General features: G+C 41.8%; 1 protein-coding gene across 1 annotated transcript in view; it reads right to left on the bottom strand.

The window, feature by feature from the left end:
* The window catches only part of cdh13 (cadherin 13, H-cadherin (heart)), a 290,131-nt gene extending 288,020 nt beyond the window's left edge, over positions 1-2,111 (bottom strand). Inside the window, exon 1 of the mRNA XM_053884926.1 lies at positions 1,809-2,111. Coding sequence (XP_053740901.1) covers positions 1,809-1,853 — 45 coding nt within the window. The 5' untranslated portion in view covers positions 1,854-2,111. The remainder of the gene's footprint in view (positions 1-1,808) is intronic.
* Between the last annotated feature and the right edge of the window lie 18,710 nt (positions 2,112-20,821).

Genomic DNA, 20,821 nt, shown 5'->3' with positions numbered 1-20,821 from the left:
TCGGAGTTTGGCTCAACTTTTTTGTTTTGATAATAACTTCACTTCCACGCTCAGCATTCAGCTTAGACAACCAAACAAAAAAAAAACAAACCTGTCAAAACACACTTCCATATTACCGCAGTTTTGCACTGAAAATTATGAACCACAATGACTCTTAAAAAATAGGACGAAAACACATATTCAACTTTTCATAAGACTGATTATTTTCCATATTAATTTCTCCTACATATTCAACTTGTTTTTCATCGTTTCTTTTCTACTGCGTTTTCTCATCATTTTTGTTCTAGAATACGGTAATTTAAGCCAAACAACTTTAAGACACAGTAGACACTTCCATACCTTTACAATTTATTCACTTGAATATTAAGTGGAATTTAGTTAGACCAAGTACATTTCTTTTTTTATTTATTTATTTTTCTTGTAACAACTGTAATAAATAACACTTTATTCCCAGGCTACAGATTTTTCAGATCTACCATCATATCAAACTATCAACGGTTTGTTTTCGTGTTTAATTCCATTATTTTCTGATAATCTTACACAGTGTTGACAAAGGTTAACAACCGCCAAGTTTGTTGTGCTAAGCTCAGAAAAACCTCACAGTCAGCTACGATCTAGAGTTTCCCAAACCCAAATTGAACCCAGGACTTTCATGCTTCAGCACTTTTATTCCACCGTTGCAAGCCTTTATTATAAGTTAGGTAACTTGAATTTATTTAAAATATATTAGTGAGGAAAATAACCAATTTAGTTCATTAAAATTACATTTGACAAACATTATTTATGAACGTATTTCCATGGTTTTCCAGCCTTACACTGCTATGAATGAATAAGCATCATGGACTACGATAATCATCTGACTTCACAGCCCGTCTCTCAGATGCTGTGCGCTGCTGCCACAGTTTGAATGGGCTCTCTGCGCTTGGTGGGTTTCCTTCAGACACACACGGGTTGACTGATGGCTTAAACTCTCTATCAGCGTCCATGCCCTCTCCAGGGTGTCCCCTGCCTCTCGCCTGTGCCCCTGGCATGCCAGTGCACCAGGCAGGGAATGGATGAAGGCAACTGCTTGCATTTTTATTTGGCGAAAAAATCTTTATTTGGTGCGGCTCAACTACATTTCTTTCAGTTTCATTATTGATCAAAGATTTCTTCCGTAAATAAATGCAATTCCATAACCAAGGTTTTCTCAGTTACAAATGTCATGTTTTGTTCATTTATGACTTCGACTTGTCGCCCCCAATATGTATGGATCTACAGAAAGATGTTTACAAAGTGTAAAAGGGGTAAATAGGTGATGAACGGTGGAGTTATGGGTCAGAGGACATCACTCATATGGTGCATCACATTTCTGCTCGAGCCCGCCTCTGACACTGGAGCAGCAGGACTGAAGTCTTTATTAGATTCCCCCAGAGAGGCTGGTGAGTAAACACACACAGTGGCCAAGTTCTCTCTCAGCGTCCGCACACACACACACACACACACACACAAGCCCAAAGAAATGCTCAAGTTGGTGTCTGAGCGGAATATAGATGCGAGCAGACAAGAGTGGGAGAGCTGTGATTTGCACCCTAACATCCATCCCAGCGCGCTCGCTCCGACCACACGCTCCACCTCTGAACATTTCCAAACAACCGATAAACTGCATCACACCGCAAAGATGATGCGGTTGAGAGTCGCGGCTTCCAAGATGCAAAGTACAGAACCCGCGTAAAACTTAACAAACACGCCGCCAGAGGAGCGTAAATGTCGAGGAGACTCTCCGCCAGCGTCCGCGCGCCTGGCTCTCTCCGCCGCGCACGTCTTACCTGCTGGATGAGGCAAGACAGGAGAACGCGGAGTCCAATCTCCATGGTGGGTTAGATTTCTCTCTCGGTGGGGAAACGGATTCAAACCAGGATGATAGAGTCTGGGTCAGCTCTGCTCATAATTCCACTGTCCAGGCGTGGGAGGGGGCGGGGGGGGCACCAAAGCCTCTTTTCTCCGTGACTCGCCAAACTGCCAACTTCCCCTCCTCAGATAGAACTGCAGTCTGATCAGCAGAGCGTCGGGTAGTGGAGCCGAGACCACGACCAATGGGTTTATGAGGAGAGGGGAGAGAGAAGCGCGCAGAGTCAGGAGGAGGAGGAGGAGCAGGAGGAGGTGAGACGCAGCGCGAGTGAGACGAGGAGTCCAGATCACAGAGGATCCCGTCACCCTGCGTCCGAACGCTGCCGAATTGTCGGTATCTTATTGCAACACATTCTCTCTCTCTTTGACCTTCAGTCAAGTCTCCCCTCCGTAGAGCTCCGTCTCTCGGCTCTCTTCCAGTCAAGTAGCCACATGCGCAACTTCCCAAAATGTTGGGAAAATCATTACAAATAGTGCGTTTCCAAAAAAGAAAAAATCAGTGAAGCCACTTTTGCTGAGCTCAACTGAGTGTTGACCTTGAAGTTCAAAGGTCTTTCTTGTCATATGCACAGTATAAGAATGTTTCCCTCAACGGTGAAATTCTTACTTTGCCGTCCACTCGTAAAGAAAAATGCCACGAGATTGAAGTAGAATCTTAAAAGAAAAAGAATGATAAATAAATGAATACGTTGTTGAGTGAAATGATTGCCAGAGTGCAACGGCGTGCATTAAAATCTGGTCACGGTGAATGATGCCATTCGACATACTGAAGTCATCACTTGGGTTTTGAGCCAATTTGCATGACAGTGAAGAGAAGAAGTTAAGCGTTAAGAGGAATTCTGCTCATCATAGCTTTTGGTTTGGTTATGATATGGATGATATGATCATTAGAAATATTTCATGACTGACACTGTGTCTCTGTGGTAGATCAGGTTAAAAAACCCTGGATTTGATGCTCACGTTGTGGAAAAATCACGACGAGGTGGAGAAGCCTGAACGTTGAGCCTTGGATTTTGAAAGGTATGAATATGGATCAGAAGTCTGTCTCAACCAGACTTTCTCACTGATCGTGATCTCGCCATCGTGAAGACTATCACTTGAAATGAGCTGAAGTTTCAGGGAGGCTTGTTTCATGAGCTATATTCAGCCCAGACCCATATATGTATATAGACATTTAGTACCAATATAGTAGCTTTGCATCAAAATAAAAATGTAAACATGGTTAAGTTAAAAGACATATCAAGATCAAGTGAAAAAAAAATGCTGCCTCGAAAATCTCTGTTAGCGCTGAATGACCGTGCCGTGCCACTGGCTCCTTACGATTTTCAGCTAGGTTTCACTGAAGGATTTTGACTCGCATGTCCTTTAGATAATGCGATAGTTGCTATATCAGACGATGCGCCGCGCTCTCCAGCTCCGCAGCGTTTGACAGCTGACACCGGCGTGCAACAATTGTGGAGAGTGTGGTGCGACTTTGGTTCCCGATGGTAGTTTTTAACTTATTTTTAATACAGGGAACCTTCGATAATGACACTGGTCGACTCTGAGTCTCTGGATCTGTGTTTATTTTATTAGATGGAGTTGTCCTCATAGGTTCTTTGACGCGGTCGTCTGCCTTTGTTCACATCAACACATGCAGGTCTCCTGCTGCGCTGGCACCTCGGCAAAACACTGCGGTGAAAATACTGGACAGACCTCCGCTCCGGTATTGGCGATGCTGTTCTCTTCCCCGTCCCCATTAGGGTTCACTGATCGTGGACACACTCTCTCAGGCAGCACTGATGCTACGACCCGGCATCAGTTAGGGACCATCAACAAATTCTAAAGCGGTCAAAGTTGTAGCGACATCTTCAATAAGGCAATGGAAAACGACAATTTTAGGAGAGAGAATTGTGAAAAGGTTTTTCATCACTTGAGACAAAGAACTTGTATAATGAGTTGGGGAATAGAACATGACTAAATTATCATTTATTCATATTATTTCTAATATTTCTTCAATAGCATCTCGGAAATGTGTCCAGACTGGTCCATAGTTCAAGTCAACTGTTGAGAGACATGAGATACAGCAGACAGACGGCTCAATTTAACCCCTTAATAAATCTGGCAGAGCAGTCTGTCAGACACCAGCAGCTTCTGCCAGAGACATGAAACACTGTATTTCTCATCTCTACACTTAGTTAACTATTATATTTAAACATAAACAAATAATGATGTTGGTGACAAACTCCACTAACAGGTTTCATCATCAAACAGTTTCAAGAGAGACTGTAGTGTGTCCAACACATGGAAGAGAATGACCCGTATCGCCCATCCCTACCATCCGGTAAAGTCCCGCTTCATCAGCCGCCGTAGATAAACTTACAAGGAACATGTAGAAAAGCATCATAGGGCCCATTTAAAACCTGTGCTGCTCACTAATCTGATCAAAATTTCAGGAGTCAAAAACTCTCTTCAGGATAGCTACAGTCAAACTGACATTTCATTTAAATGTAGCAAACATCTGATCACAACAATATCTGATATATAGCTGACGTCAGAATGATCTTGCGACCGCTTCATTTTGGAAAGCATTGTTTAAGATCAGCGTTTAACATTCTTGCAGGAAGTGGTTGACAGGCCACTTTCCTACCTACTGTCAATTATTGTGTTTAAACACTTTAAACTATGACATTTGTAATGGGGCTTGTTCAAATAAACACAGACTCAGAATGACGCACGCTTCCCTGCGCTGTGTGCTCATAAGGTCATATGCCAGCACTGTACTTAAATAAGTAGAAAAACAGCGGCAGCACTGTCAAACAGAGCATTTCATCTCGATGCAAAACACCTTCAACCTCCCAAACTCATGCAAGATGATGGATCGGTCTCTGAGCAAAAGGAGAAAAGAACTCAGAGAATATGGAGACCTTCCCTATATTTGCTTTTTTGATCTGTCTGTTTCGATTAAACATACAAATACAGTACATTATGCGGTGACAGATTTCAGCATATATCCATCTTTAAAAAGGAGGGAGTTTAAAGGTGAGCGATAAACAGGTTTGTGTGTGTGTGTGTGTGTTGCGTCTGAGTCTCTCAGTATGTAAAAACAGATTCTCTCAATTCATCTTTCAATGGATGTGAATAATGAGGACAGGAATTGGGTTGACATGTGAAGAATTGCTTCATTCCAAGACAATTTGTGTGATATTTAGTCACTAGTAAAGAAGAAGTGCCCTCATTTAATATCATCTGTGAGCGACAATGCTCCATTTTCAACATTATAGTTGATGTTTTATGCTCATGTCAGCAAAAATTTTCTCTCCCTCTCGCTCTCTGTGGCTATATATACATATTTAAAATCCAACGGTTCATCCACTTTCCCCATCAGCATCCTTGTGTGAAAGGAACAAATGATTTTGACTTTGCCCAGGTGAAATTCTTACTTTCACTCCATCACAAGTCGCGATTCACTGAACAGGAGAAGCTCTGAGAGATGACAGAAACATCAGCAACTCGCCCAAAGGTAATGTTTTTACCCTTGATGTTGTTCTTAAGCCTTGGAGTAGAGTTCACAGACAGGCGAGGACATGACCTGGTACCTGAGGTCTCTGTCAGGCGTGTTAGAATCACACCGTGAAAACGTATCCCCCAATAAAACCCAGTCCCGTCTCCCAGCGGCCACAGTGTTTCCTGTTTTCATTTTGTTTTGCGGGCTCATGCTCTTCCTAATACCTACCTTGATCTCATACCTTGATCAAGAAGTCCATGCATCGGATATCTGGCCAGTGCTGCTTCAACAGAGCAGAATGTAGGTGTACAGTAGCTTTATTTTATAAGGTCAAGCGGCAGAATGACGAAGAAGGTTATTTTTAAGCTCATGCAGCTCAACTTATGAGATAACAGTGCATGAGAGACAAGTCCATTTTCAGCTCCTTTCACCTGTATTCATAAAACTGAAGTTACATCCAGCCAACTCCTTTCTTTCTCTGCCTCCACTCACGCTGCTTTATTCCCACATCCAAATAATCGTCTTCTCATGACGGACGGTGGTCAGTGTCTACCGCTTTGCTCAGCTTTAGTGCTGCAGTTAAAGAAAAGGGGTCTGCTACAGATGCATTACACGAGCTGGTCTCTGCAGTGAGCAGCTCGAAGGGAGCTGGAAGAGAGATAATGTTCTTTATTGAGACCCACTGCTGTGACATGAATGGCGTGAGGAGCTCTGCGCTGTGGCCATGACTCGCTTCCGTGCAAGGAGGCTGTGACACACAGAAACCCAGGATCACACATCTTACCAATAGAGACCTGCCCCTCTTCCACAGATGAATTGACATACCTCCACCCTGCTGACATGCTGTCTGCATACAGACCATCACAGATTGGCCTGTTCCAAACTTCCTGTTTGGGCTGGCAAGTTTCAGTGTTGAAATTATTTGGGCGGTAATCCAAAAATGCTCTTTGTTGCCATTATTGCACAACATTTGTCTCTCTCTGGAACTGCGTTTCTGATAGGGTGTGCAGCTGGAGCCCCCATCAAAAAGCATTCAAGTCTATACTTATTCATACTAAAACTGAGGAAGCATGCTTGAACTTTACTTTTACTTCACTTGATTTGAAATAGTTAAAAGTAGCACACTGAGGTATACATATACTACTTATTTTTAAGTATATTTCTGAGGCAATCCAAGCAAACTGTGCAAAGGATGATGGGAGTGTTCGACTGGGGGCAGAAAACAGTTTGTTCTTATACTTTTTCTGTGTTATTGTTTTGTTTCCATTTAAGAGCGGTTGATTCATTTACAAAGTAATTGTTGGTCACTGTGAGTGAGACTCTCTGCCGTCAACCATTGGTGAAATGTATCGTACTATTTAGTCATTAGTTGCTGATGTACTAGGGTGATAAACACATTGCCAATTGTACACATTTGGGAGGTGAATGTGCATTTTCAAACCTTCCCTGTCTCCACACTGGACCGTGGTAGAGTGTCACAGGGGAGGTGCTCGCTCTCCACACCTCTGAGGCTGGAGCGCTCACTCCAGGGTTTGATGTCCTGTTGGAGCTGGGACAGGGATGAGGCGAGTCTGGGACAGAGCGTTACTTGGTTTATGACTTTGTCACAGCCAAACTGCACAGAAGCGCACATTCAGAGCTGGACACGCACCGGGCACCTCTTCACTTCTGGAGAGACGTCACTCACTCGGCAAACCCTCCCACATGCAGCGGCCACACACATAGAGGAACAGCGCACCTGCAGCAGACACTCTACACTCACTCCTACAAAAGCTTATTTTAAGGCTTGGAACGCTTTATTTCTTTTTCCATTCATTGTAATGGGAAAAATCGATTTCGAACAAATCGCTTCTCGAACAGCCGTCTGGAATGGATTGTGGTCGAGAACCGAGGTACCACTCTAGTATATACCTAGTACACTAGTAATATACTTCTTGTATTCTGACTGAATACTTGAAAGTATACTTTGGAAAACTAAAACTGTTCCAATTTAGTCTGAAGAAGTATAAAACTAATATGCTTCATAGTAAATTACGAGTATACTTGAATGAATGTCAAGTATACTAGTTTTTGCTCAGGGATCACTCTCTCAACTGTTTTCTAATGGATGGTCCCGTCACTCAAGTTTGTTGTTTGCATGTTTTGTCCGTTCCCAATGCTTGTGACCAGTAAGGGCCAGATGGCAGCTCTTTCCCACAACAGACAGATAAAGCATCTCTATGACGGATGACTCACAGGATTGGCAACTCAGAAATCTTGTCCATGACATCCAGCCATAAAAAATACCTTTTAGAATTATCAAACGTGAAGATGGTAAATACATTGTTAAGGCTAAATCGAGTTTAGAACTTGCTGCATAATGATTCCATTCTACACTTAATGTGTGGGATTGTGACTGTTTTTCCATGCTTGTCTTCCGTCGCTTCCTTATCGTGGTTTACTCTTTCCACGAGAGGAAGGCTGAAGCATCTCACCACGTCTGTTTAAATCCTACAAGGACATAAAATCGTACGTATATGGTGAGCTCAAGAAGTTCCAAAGCGCTGTGGTCGGAAAATCCTAAACACCTAAGCCGACTTTAATAAATATTGACACTTTAACAGCGACGTCTCTGCATTTACGCTTCATGAGAGAATCCTGTTTTTTTTAAACAAACCACATGCATTATCATCATGAAGTGGTTTTGGGATTAATTTATGAAAATCCCTCACCAGGTTTGTTTTTAGAATAAATAAATATATAAACCAAACAAAAAGATGTCACACAGAGTCTGGTATTTTCAGACATTTGTTTCCCAATCTCTAGATGCGTGTCGCTGTTCACAAAAATAGACCTGCGCTTTGTATTCGTCGCCTTATTGGAATCAACAATTCCTGACAGAGAGCTTTGTTTGTTTGTGATGGAAACAAGGGACAGGCTGAGCGTGGCATGATTTCTGTTCGCTACGTCTTAATCTGATTTTGTCCGTCTCCGTTAAGTAGCAGCTTTTTGGCACAGTTTTCAGAGCAGTCCATCTGCCGATGACTCACAAAGGTAATATAGCGGAAATGATAGTGTGATTGCCGGAAAATGTCTGCACAGATAATCTCCTACCTTGAATGTTTGGCAGAAATTAAATGCGTCAACGACAAAAGGGCAAAGGGATATATACACGAGTACATGTTGTGAAGGGCAGATATCGAGGAAACATTTCCATAAAAACAAGCTTTTGGAAAACACTACTTCGTATTGCCAGCAAGCAGCAACATAACTGCACTATCTGAATTCATTGTTTTACCACGGCAGTATTTGAATAAATCATGTCCATTACCATATTAGCCTGTGTGAGACCAGAATTCATAAGAGCTGCATTCTGGCTTACTGATGGAAACTGGTTCACTTACTGTTGTCTTGGGAGAAAAGCAAACATTTGAGAAGGGGAAGGCATGAAAAAAGGGGGATTCCCGCATCGGAACTGGCAGATGAGTGTCGGAATCACTGGACTCGGACTGACCTTGGCATCGTTGCATTCCAGAGCAGGGAAAAGTTGTTACAGTCCTGTTCTGTCACAATTGTCGATGAAACACATGACTTGGCTTGGATTATTTGAGATGGACATGTGAATGAGGAGCATCCCTGCGTTGATAAAATAAAAGCTTGTGTGGTTTGCCCTGAATACAAATGTGACAGTGGCCAGCTCAGAGATGGAGGGGCAGAAGAGGATGGACTGGGTCTGGATGGCTCTTGACTATTCAATACTGCAGCAGAGAGAGTAAAATCCTGCCCGTCCAGTTTCTTACCTGAATGGTGCTTGCAACTCATATCCATCCTCCCACCAACAGAGCAAAGTTCGGCCAAAGGGCCACATAAGCCCTTTTGAATATATTTGTGTGGTCCTCATGCGCTCATACTCATATTGCAGAAATGTTCCTGGCCACTGACTGACATGAAAATTTTAGGACTTCACTGTGTTTTTTTCCTTAATTTTTATTTTTTATTTTTTGTTGTTTTTAATCAATGTTTCTTGTCCCTTCACATGTATTGAAAGAAAACTGAATACAATGTATCTACTGTGTGTGTGTGTGTGTATATATAAAATTGTGTCCATTGCATTTTGAGAATCTTCGGTAAATGTAGTCAAAATGAAACTATTTTAACATTGTTTTTCTTTTTCTTCAGTCAAAGGGGCCACATTGTGTACGATAGCAGTTGTGAAGGGCCATCAACCCGAATGAGGGGAGTTACAAAAAAAGTCTCTAAATCACAATAAAATTTGGTCCAAAATATTATTTTTAAAAAAGATAATAGGAGGAAATTGTGTCTACACACTTTTATATAATATTCTCTATATCAATACATTTTAGTAATGAATTAAAAAAAGAATCTATTGTAGTTTTGTAGTTTCTCTAACCTTAAATCTTTTTATTTGGAGGTATTTTGGAGGTGGAAAGGTTGCAAAGTCAAAGTCCCTGACACCACACCACAGAATCAACAGCAGGGCACTCAAACCGAGCGGCAAAATCGCTGCAGTATTTGGCTCCAACCAATTGAGGACATGTTTTTATCAACCAGGGGACTGAAGATTGTAGTCAGTTGATGGTCAGTCACCTTTGTGTGCTTGTTTCGTTGGAGCGAAACCCTGCACCCGTTGGCTTGCAGTTTGAGACCCCTGATCTAAAGCATCTAAACTTTAAGTCGTAGAATGGTTAACAGGGGCTTGAGAGAAAGAAAGATTGCTCTTTTGCTCAGCCCACATCAATACTTAATCCACTCCCAGCAGCTCATTAAATGGATGACTTACATCTGCTGGATGGAGTCGGGAAAGTTCCTAAATTCTCCACCAACCCTGGAATCCATCAAAGCTCTCTTCAAGCTCTGATCTGACACCGTGTTGGTCCACTGAGGAAGTCAACCAGCCAGTTCAATTTTTCAGTCAAGTCCTGCTGGATCTTAGTCAGTCGTCCATGATGGATTTCCAGATTAGCAAACTGAGATTAAGGTGTCCACAAAAAAGCCTGCTCCCTAAAGATATTTAAATTGGTTACTTAATCGCCCTCAAAATAGTTGTTGGAAAGAACAATTTTGCCCATTGGCGACCACTGACACTACTTTTTAAATCGGTAAAGATTAAACAGAAGTTTCCAATCGGCTTTCGGAGAATATACAGGTCATCCTATTAGATGATGTGCTTTGTGTTATGGGTCAAGACGCAGAGTGGAACCCAAGTGCAGAGGTGAAAGTCACAGGAGGCTGGAGTGAGTCAACACAATTATTTAATAACAAAAATGTATAAAATGCGTCACCAAACCGGGAGAAGAAAACAGAAAATAAATCCAGAGCGTCACCGCTACGGAATAAGTACAAATGAAAAGCGTCACCGAACCGGGCGAAAGAATACAAGAGTCTGTAACAGGAGAGCAAACACACAATGAACAATAAAACAAAGTAAACTATCGAGGTCAAAACAAATGCACAAGTATGGAGTAACAGAAACAGAGAAAACCAAGAACTCACATGCAGCAGGGAGAACAAAGGGAGTCAAAATACAAAAACTCAGGGCACCAGGCTCTAGAAATAGCTGAACAGAAGAGAGTTTAAACGACAAATAAAATGTAAGGTGGCAGAGAAGAACAAATGGAGCAGATTACCAGTTGGAGCAAAGGAGACAATCTGGCACATTATGCTGGAGTCCTGGTGTTTTTAAGCATGGAAGATTAGGGGTTGATTGGCTCCAGCCGTGTGCCACAGGAACAGGAAGACAGGAGGGAGAAAGCAAAATGGGACTCAAATGACCAAAATAAGAGCGGAATCATGACACTTTGCACTCTGAAGATTAGTTAATCTGTGTCTTAATTGAAGTACAAGAGAGATTAGATCTCATGTCGCCAGGTGAAAAAGCACATGGGCCAACTTTTTTTTTCCCATTTCTTGCATTAAAAAAAAAATAAAAATAAAAATAATTTCCTCCTTTACTTTCCTCCTTTGCCCTTTTATTCTGAAGGTCATTTGGTATCAAGAACAAGATGTTTGAGGAAACTCAAACACAACAAAATATGTGACTTTAACTTCATTTTTTCATGTGCCTGTGTTGCGTTAAACTTCCACACGTATTCCTCATCGACAGCTTTTACAGCACTTCCTGTGCAGTCTTTTACAACTAATGACCCAAAGAAAAAAACAAATCTCTTTGGATGGTATGTGTCAACGTGGCCCCTTTTCTGCGCTCGCGGCATTCTCCACACTCACCAGGACAATTACCACTCAGCGCAGCGTGCCACATGTAGTGCACTTATTGTGAGCGTTATTTCCCACGTGGTCGTGCTCAGGTCCACAATCATTCCTCCACCGTGGACTGGAGGCTCCTCTTGCAGTGCTGAGCCTCGACTTATCTGGCCCTTCATATGCTCTGACTGGCATCTCAGTCATTAACGTGAGGCTCAGTCACACAAGGGGCGGTAATTCAAGATGTGGGGAGGTCAGACCAGAAAATGGGCATCGAAACACAATAGAATATTACAGCCCTTGCGCAATATATAAAATACTGTAAAATCATAAATATATATTGATATTTGAAACTCTCACATTAAACCTGTCACATGCTGGTGGCTCTCACTTAGCGGATCACGAATTGCCATGCGTGGTTGGAGATCTCCTTTTCAATTCTATACGCTTTTATTCTGGGCAACGCATTAGTGTTCCAAGCTCCTGGCAACCACATCATGGCTGGTGCATTTCTGGGAAGCTTAGCATGTTTCGCTTGTGCTCATAGTGATTTTGTGGACAGGACCTTAGGTGGTATTACTTAGAGCATTCTATATGAATATTTTCTGACCAGACTCTTGAAAACTGAAAGGATGCACGGCGGGTGAATGAAATAAGAACTGCAGGGATGGACAGGGTGACATAGGATAAACAAGATATACATGTATCACACTTATTGACATGTTCATTGGTCATTTTTAAATTATATTTTATCATGTATTTTACTTTCGAAAACACACCCAAAAAACCTGGGCCAGCATAAAAGGTGCTTTTCTCATTTCACCAAAGGTTTACACCATTAAAGATCCTGTGTGTGTTTTCGCTCTGGTCTGGTGTCCTGAGGGCAGCGGCATGTTGACGCGGGCAGCATTAATGAGCAAACTGAACTTTGATCGAGAAGAATTCTCGCTCTGCCTCTCACTTGATTCGTGGTCAATATAATTAATACGCGGATTCGATGCATCATTAGCATGTGATTTAAACAGGGAGTCAGGCGCAGACGTGTACAACAATAATGATGATGTCAAATGCTGCCTGAACAAACACCGACGTCGACGCGCAACACCATCAATTGACCCGAGCAAGTGCAGCGTTTTCCGGCGACGTAAACCCCCACCGGGTCCGGAAACCTTGAAACGCAATATAACCATGTATACATGTTTCCAATTATTCTGATTCATTAAGCTAATCGTGCGGAACAACAACAGGAACACACCAGGGACACTGGGGGAAGCAATTAGCTCCATTTGTTTGATTCAATCCACAAAACCTGCCTCTCTCGCCGTCTCTCGCTCGAACTAGCGGAAGCAATTCTTTGCCGCCGCCACGCCATTTTTAGCTCATACCACCCTCGATTAATATCCTGAAATTTTCTCTTGTTTCCTCTGAACATATGCCATTACACTGACGTCTAAGGATGATCATCGGATTTTTATGGGTGTGGATGCCATTAAAACCATCCCACACAAGCTAATTCTATAGATGGCCACAATCTGATTTGGTCGTTCCTATAAATGGATACCGAGCGATGGTAACTGTGCGCGTGTGGACGCTTCCCATAGCCAAGTGTAGCTGTGCTCAAGGCGGCTGAATGCGAATGTGTTGCCATGGTTTGCCGCTGCTGTTTGATTTAAAGTTAGAATGAAATCTCTTGAACTCCTGAAACATTTGAATTTTTGGATCTGCAATTTCACTGATGGATGGTTCTGGCTCTGCAAAGCACGGGAGTTTTTAACTTGGCAGCGGGCGACTGTGTAAGAGTGTCAGCGGTTGACGACTGAATGAGATCCAGCAGAGATAATCTTCAATATCACATTGAACCGGACCAACACCAATTATTTTTCTTTGTCGCTGGATTTGATTTCCACATTGTTGGTGTGTGTGTGTGTTATAAAAATGAATCTAAGTGAAAATAAAATTAGTCGTGTGGTATTCATGGGCAACGACTTGACGTCTACTGCTAAGGATGATCCCCTGTTGTGAGAATGAAAAGCTCAGACTCACATATTACACATTACTTCCTATTGCAATGCATAGATGACTATGATAACACCTTGGTTGCATGACATCTGACACCAAACAAAAGAGTCTGGAGGACTTCAGTTCTCCATTTGGTTTCAAATGTATTGTTTAATACATGAAACTCGCAACAGTGTCAACACTGACACTCTGGCTTGTCTTGCTCTCACACCACACTTCCCATTTACCATGCATTTCGTGCCAAGTGACTTTATACATGATACAGTAAATGTACTCTGTGCTGCAAAGGAATGAAGAGACAGCAGCAGCTCCAGCTTTTCTATAGCCGCAGAACATTGCACAGTGTTTCCATCTGCCTCCTCTCCAACGTCTCTTCCCCACAAAAATATTCTTTGTTGATGTTGGAGACACAGTTTGGTAAGGCAAACAAAAAGTGTCATCTTAAAAAGAGTAGGAGTGAGTCGAACACACTAAATAGCATCATAATTCATTTAGCATATTTTTGTTTTTTTGCATTTATATCATCAGAATAGGAAAATTTATTGGGATATTTTCTAAACATAAAAAACCCATCCCTATTGAGAGGTCAATATGGTTCTACTGGTAGATTTTGTTTTTAATTTTCTTCGTTTTAACTGAGCAAAAAAAAAATTGTGTACGTTAATTGTGTGAAATTATAGAGTAATTCATTAGAGACAAAAGTATACGTGATATGTGTTACCCTGCCCTGCTCAAATAGTGGGGCCCAATGTGTTCTAAGCTGGGGGGAGTTGTGTGTGTTCCTGTACAACAGTGGAAATGCATAAATTGCCACCCATTTACCGTGATGCGACAGCGACAGGAGCCAAGACGGAGAGAGCACAACCGTGGTTACATGGGCATTTCAGCAGAATCTGACCATGCTTAACCCATTGGTCTGCAAACTCTCACAGAATCGGCAGTAGTTTGCACAAAAATGGTTTCTCTCCCGCAGTTCGACCAAGTTAATACATTAAGAAACTCCACGATCAGCTGAGCAACAGCTCGATATTTAGTGAGTTCAGCCGATCTAAACATTCCGGCCAGTGCATGGCAACCTCTTCCACAACCAAGTTCACATCCGTTTGCAGTTGTCTGTTCATGATGATGTGTGGATCAACTCTCCGGAGTCCTCTGTCGCGCCCACTGCAGACGTCCAAGGCAACGGAAAAATGTGAAATTGTGATCGATCACTGGATCAAGATGAGGTGGCACAGGTACTAATCTGACTGGCACCGATCAATGGCCATGTCCTCTTGTTTCAGCACTTTGTCGAGTGACGATAAAGAGTTTTATCTTTGATGTGCTTAGCTATTGCACTGTGGTTGATGGATCCATTTAATATATTTAAGTATCTGAGATGGCAAGCAACAGGTTCAGTTCAGTGTTCAGTATTATCAGAGATTTGTTCTGACTATTTTGATTTATTTTGTTATTTTGGGGATAAGCAAAGAACAAAGACAAATTCACCCAGTTGCTCAAAACTAGAGCTCTTTGGAGCTGCTGTTGTTCAAGTTTGTAAAAGAAAATAAACTTTATAATTCAACCGAAAATACAAAAAGTTATATATATGTCATAACACTTGAATTATATTAAATAACAGACCATAATGAATCAAAGGAACATTTGAAGGGTGAATTTCTATCAGTAAATGATGGATATTTATGGAGGCTCACTAATACATACGTAATACATACTAATACGTACGTCTGAAGTCATGACGTTTGAAAATATGTCGCCGGTATTGAGTGTTCGCATAAAACCGATCAATATAACTGAAGGAGGAAGATGTGTCAAAAGATGAGTTCCAACTGTTCATGCTGTAGTGTGCAATCTTTCAACAAGCTGCTTCCCCAAAACACTGTGTGTGGTGAGATCCAGGCATGGCTTTATTTATTCGCACTCAGCAGCCAAACATTTATTTCCTTCAGCAAGCAGATGTTGTTATGAAACTTTTGAGTGGGCTCATCAGAATATTGTTTGAATTCCATTCCATGGATGTGACTTTCAGATTCATCCCTTCATGGCGGGTAGTTGATGCTGTTAAGGATGTCGGTAATTCACGACGTCCGCTGAAATATTGCTGTTATTGATAATGAAATCATTTATATTCAAGAACAAAAACATTTGCCGCGCCAGTAATTGCCCTGATGTGAGTTAGGGAACGGTTCAGCTGGTGTGAAAGGAGACGTAAAAATAGTTGTTCTCCGCGCCTTGCGTATTTTTCAGTTTCACTCCGTCTCCTTCTCGCAACATATTTACAGCGATCGATCCAGGCTCAGCCGGGGGAGCTGCAGCAGATGGTGAGTCGCCAGCAAGTAACTGAGCATGGCCTGTTGCCATAAACTACAGTTATAGTCGGGAATAAATGAGCTTTATAACCATAAAGTATTCTAAATGGGGGAGATAAATCAAGGCATCTCGGGTGGTTAGACGTCCATTCATAGAGCAGCAAAGCTCGGGTGACTTTAGATGCAGGGCCACAAGTCTTTGTTTACTCTAATGTTTCACATTATCCCTCATCTCACGGTCACAAACATCAAGTCGCACACTGTGATCACACACTTCACCCAGATCATCTTTTCTTTTAATACACATCCAGCTCCAATTCTGCAAATAAGCTGCCGCACGTAATGATAATGTTTACCTGCAAATATGCAGCTGACGGAAGGTTGTGCTGCAAACATTTTTATTTTCCTCCCCACATGAACTTTTAAGTTTCTCAAAGTGAGTTAAGGCTGCCTTCCGAAATGTCATGACACGCTGTCCCGCCGCATTTATCAAGAGTGACACTGGGAAGATCGTGACCTTGTTGTTCTTCCTTCCAAGGGCGCATCTAAATTGTCAAACTCAAGGCCTGCAAGCCACTTCATATAGAGCTAGCAACATAATTCCATACGCTTATTATTGAAGAGCACACCCACCACAAAGCCTTGACTTTCAGGAAGCATATATCCTGCTCTATTTTGGCTCCTTTGTGAATGAGAAGGATTTGAGTGACGTTTATGAATAATAGTCACTCAACTATTTTCTTATATTGAAGAAAACCATCTGTTAAAAACACACAGAGAACCTTCATGATGGCGACTGAAAGTGCTGTTTCAAGCACGAGAAATCTGGGACAACGTCAGGCTACCCAAAGAGGAGTGTATCTAGGATGAGGGATGTTCCTCGGTGGCCCTGCTGCCTCTGCAACTCTGTCCTAAGAAATGGATGGATGAAGGGAAATTGGATCATAAATTAGATTTTGTTTTGTCAGCACAAGGCAGGGTAGTTCTGTGACCTGTGAGGTCGAAACACAGAAGCTAAGCACTGAAACAGAAGGATGGGAGCGAGGTGATCTGACAGGCCGCTCAACTTGAAGAGTTGAACAAAATGTGCTGAGATGGATGAGCAGCCTGGAATACATGTTCTTGTCTTGTCTTATCTCTATTTACTAGTATTTTCATTATTTTTACCACTTACGATGCCTGAAAACCCAAAAATGAAAAATGTTTTCTGTGTTTTGGGCCCAAGTTAAGTTTCCATAGGTAGGAAGGAATCAGCGGAGGTTCTAAGAACAGTGTATAAGGAGGCACGTGGATTTTGACAGGCTGAAGTCCTCACCTTCAAGCGCTCAACATTAGCTGTTTTCGCCCGCGTGTCCGCATGGTCCTGGAGGACCGGAGACGAGAAGCAACAGATGACACCGGCTGTGGTGTCGGAACTTTGGACACTCTACGGTAAAGTAAAGGAGTGACAAGATTCATTCGGAACATTGCCGAGTTTGTTTCATGAGACAGACTCAGACTCAGACTAGAAGTGATCCTCCACCCGCAGCTTATGTCTGAACAAGATCTCCATCTCAAAGTTATCAGTTTATCATAAATCACCATAATTCACATGTGTATTAGCAGCATATAAACAGGCTCATTATGCATCGTAGAGTATTTGTTAGGGTCCTGTGTCATGCAAGTGTAGCCAAAAGTTATTTTCCTTGTACATTATACTTTGTTATTATACAGTATACAGTTCATATTTTCCTTGTATATTCAGCAGGTAACTCTCCAATCTGCCTTTCAAACATTAACACTCCATCTTTTACATGTTGCATTACCCAGAAGGAAAACATTTAAGTCCTGTGGGGAACTGATTCATCCCGAGCCAGAAGAGAAATAAACACTTGATATTATGAAAAGACAAAAGTGTAGGTTCATCGCAGGAGTTTTCCTTCAGGTGATCTCCAACACCTGAACTGACTTGGCCTTAAATGCTGAGCTAAACCTGTGCTGTGTCACTCCTGGGTCCTTACAGCTCAAGAACCTAGGAAAAGCTTCCCATCCTACTCATCACGCCATTTAGATCATGTCATATATTTTTTATTTGCTTCTGGTTTTACATGTGGTGCGATTTAGTTTGCACCTTATCTCAGCGGTCACATACAACATTATATGCATATGCCTGGTGTACTACTGAAGAGGCACATTCTGACATACTATATTATGCCATGACCTGTACAGTTTCAAACATTGTCTGAGGGAGGTGTGGACAACGCTGTCATGAAAAGCACTGCTGTAATTCTTCCTTATCCTAACGCTTTTGAGCGGAGCAGGCCAGTGCAGTAACGTCAGGTGGAAACTGTCAAACTACTTTCCGAGCCAACTGAACCAGACTACGGCCTCAGTAGATTGTAGTATTGCTAAAAGTTGCTTCACTCTCACCATCTTATGTGGAGAGACTTGTGTGTCTTAGCTTAAATTCATGCCAGTCTTTTTGACCTGTTCATGTGAACCAATGAATTTGTTGCACGTCTTTTGCCAGGCTTCTAGTGAACCATTCACAGTTTACCTTACAGAAGACAAGCAAACAATGCTTTGAATATTTAAATTATAAAGTATTAATAATATTTTTAATCGATTCCCAGCCTTAGTTTTTAAACCAATATTTTAGTTTTACTAAGTAAGTATGTCTACACTCATACTTATGAGTATGAGCTGAAGCCTTCGTGCGCACGTTTATTTTATGATTTCTCCTCACTGGATCATCACCATAAAAAAAACAGGTTTTATACTCGACTGCGAATTAAATGCCCTTTTCTGACACATTTAAGACTGATGTGGTCCGTGGCTCAGATGAGGAATGAAGATGACTTTCTAAAGATTCCGATAACTTGCAGAATTTCCAGCAACACTCGAATGGCCAAATCAATTTGAAACACTTGAAGAGGAAAACTTTCGACAGCCTAAATATTAAATCCATCCTGCATTTAGCGGCGGCGCGCATTTGTCACCCCTTCATTGTAGGTCTGCAACACTTAATTAACTCGCGTAAATGAAAAATGAAATCTCACGGGCGCAACACTGCATTATACTTACTGTGTGTTTTCAAGCAGAAATGATGAGATTGACCTTGTTTTATACGCAAACTACAGATAACCTATCATAAATACAAACACAGATTCAGCGGTTAATGTTTACCTTGCTGAGAAGCTTATGCTTTCATTACCCTCTGTTAGTTTGTCCGTCAACAGGATTATTCAAACAAAGAACTGCCGCCTGGAATGCGCATTATTTCAATGTATTTCAGGGGGTTATAGTTTAGGCCTTACAACTCTCATTCTGGTTGTGCTTTTGGACCCACCTTCACCCTGGATGAAAGGTCATGACCCCCAAAAAATCAAACTATATTTACTGAAATGAATATGAAGGGTAGGAAATGTGTATGTTTAACCTCACATACGCCACATTTGACAGTAATAATGTGGGAAAGAAACATTGAACATTCAGCAACTTTATGTTGTTGACCGACCGCGTGACATTTCTAAATGTACAAGGCATAACATTTTTCAAAGATTCTTTTGTTCTATGTCGGATAATGGTCACCTGCTTTGATGTAAACAGTGGTCTCTTCTTATATAGTAAGTAAAAATGTGAACAGATGGCAACAGTTGAGAATCAGTTCCTTATGATACATTATAAGACCCAGTTCTGAGCCTGCTGTCTGACCCCCAATTTCCACCCGGAGTAGCAGCATAGTTTACATTTTTCTCCACAAGTAGTGTGCCACAGAGCGGCAGTTCTCCACTCAGCTCTGTGTTCACTTTGTTCCACACAGCTTAGTGATATGGACCAAATGGAGCAGTACCACAGGAAACTGTGGAAGCAGTGTTGCTGTTACTACCCAATATGTAGCTCTAATGAGACACGAAGAAGACATAGCAATGGCGGAAATTCTCCGTCGCGATATATTTAACTCACCCATCATCACCTTCTATAACGCTGCCTCTTGCAAGAGGCATGTTCAATACCACAGTCACCATATTTGTTTTGGAGTTATGTTGTTGTTGAAAAATGCATCAAAGCATGTTGTTTGAAAAGGGCGAATACAATTTTGTATGTAAAGGGAGCGTAGTCTCAGTCTACAGTGTTGTTGGAACTGCTTTGCCACGCAAGCTTGTAGGGGTGTAACATATGCTTGGACTTCTTTTTAGTGCAGGGACCAATACAGAAATGAAGTGCTTTAATATGTGTTACCACGAGTCTACAAGCACCACAGCAGCCATCACTAATCTGGAGCTGGAAGATCCGAGGTGATGTGTCCTCTGTGTCAAGACTTTGATGTGCGTGGCGCGTGATCTGGCAGGTAATCTGCCATAGCTGTTGACATTTGAAGTCTCTAGAGCTGGAACTGGATGGTTCGGCCCATTTCCATATTTAAGCGGCAACATTTTTACCCCTCTCTTTTCAGTTACAGTAGTTTACAGCCGCCCCCACACAGAGTGCGTGTTCACTTGGACATAAGAGTGATGTCACCACTGCATGACAGGAGTGCAGAGGAACACAATAGTGAGGGGCGCTAGTGCTTATGCACTTATAGGAATCTGTCACTTAAAGCTTGCCATCGTCTGTATATGTAAAAGTTTGGCTTGATAAATTTCGACTTCATACTTGCATTTGCATGCATGTTTTACTTTGACCTTTTTCTTCAATGTGAACCTTTTTATTGTGTAGGTTCTTGGTTGTTGGTTCCATCATTATTCTTATTAGTATTATATTTTCCAATTTTTTTTTACCAAGATTGTTACCAAAGAATGGGAGTAACTGTTTTAAAGACGCCCATTGGACGATGGGCTTTCCTTAGCTTCTCATCCTGGACCCACACAAACATCTCCATCTTTGCTCCATGTTTGGCAGAGAATTCTGTTGTTCTGGACGATTCCGAGAATTG

Source organism: Synchiropus splendidus, chromosome 14 (assembly GCF_027744825.2).
Source record: "Synchiropus splendidus isolate RoL2022-P1 chromosome 14, RoL_Sspl_1.0, whole genome shotgun sequence".
Lineage (NCBI taxonomy): Eukaryota > Metazoa > Chordata > Actinopteri > Syngnathiformes > Callionymidae > Synchiropus > Synchiropus splendidus.
The sequence above is the reverse complement of the archived record's forward strand: the minus strand, read 5'-3'. Positions and strand labels throughout refer to the sequence as shown.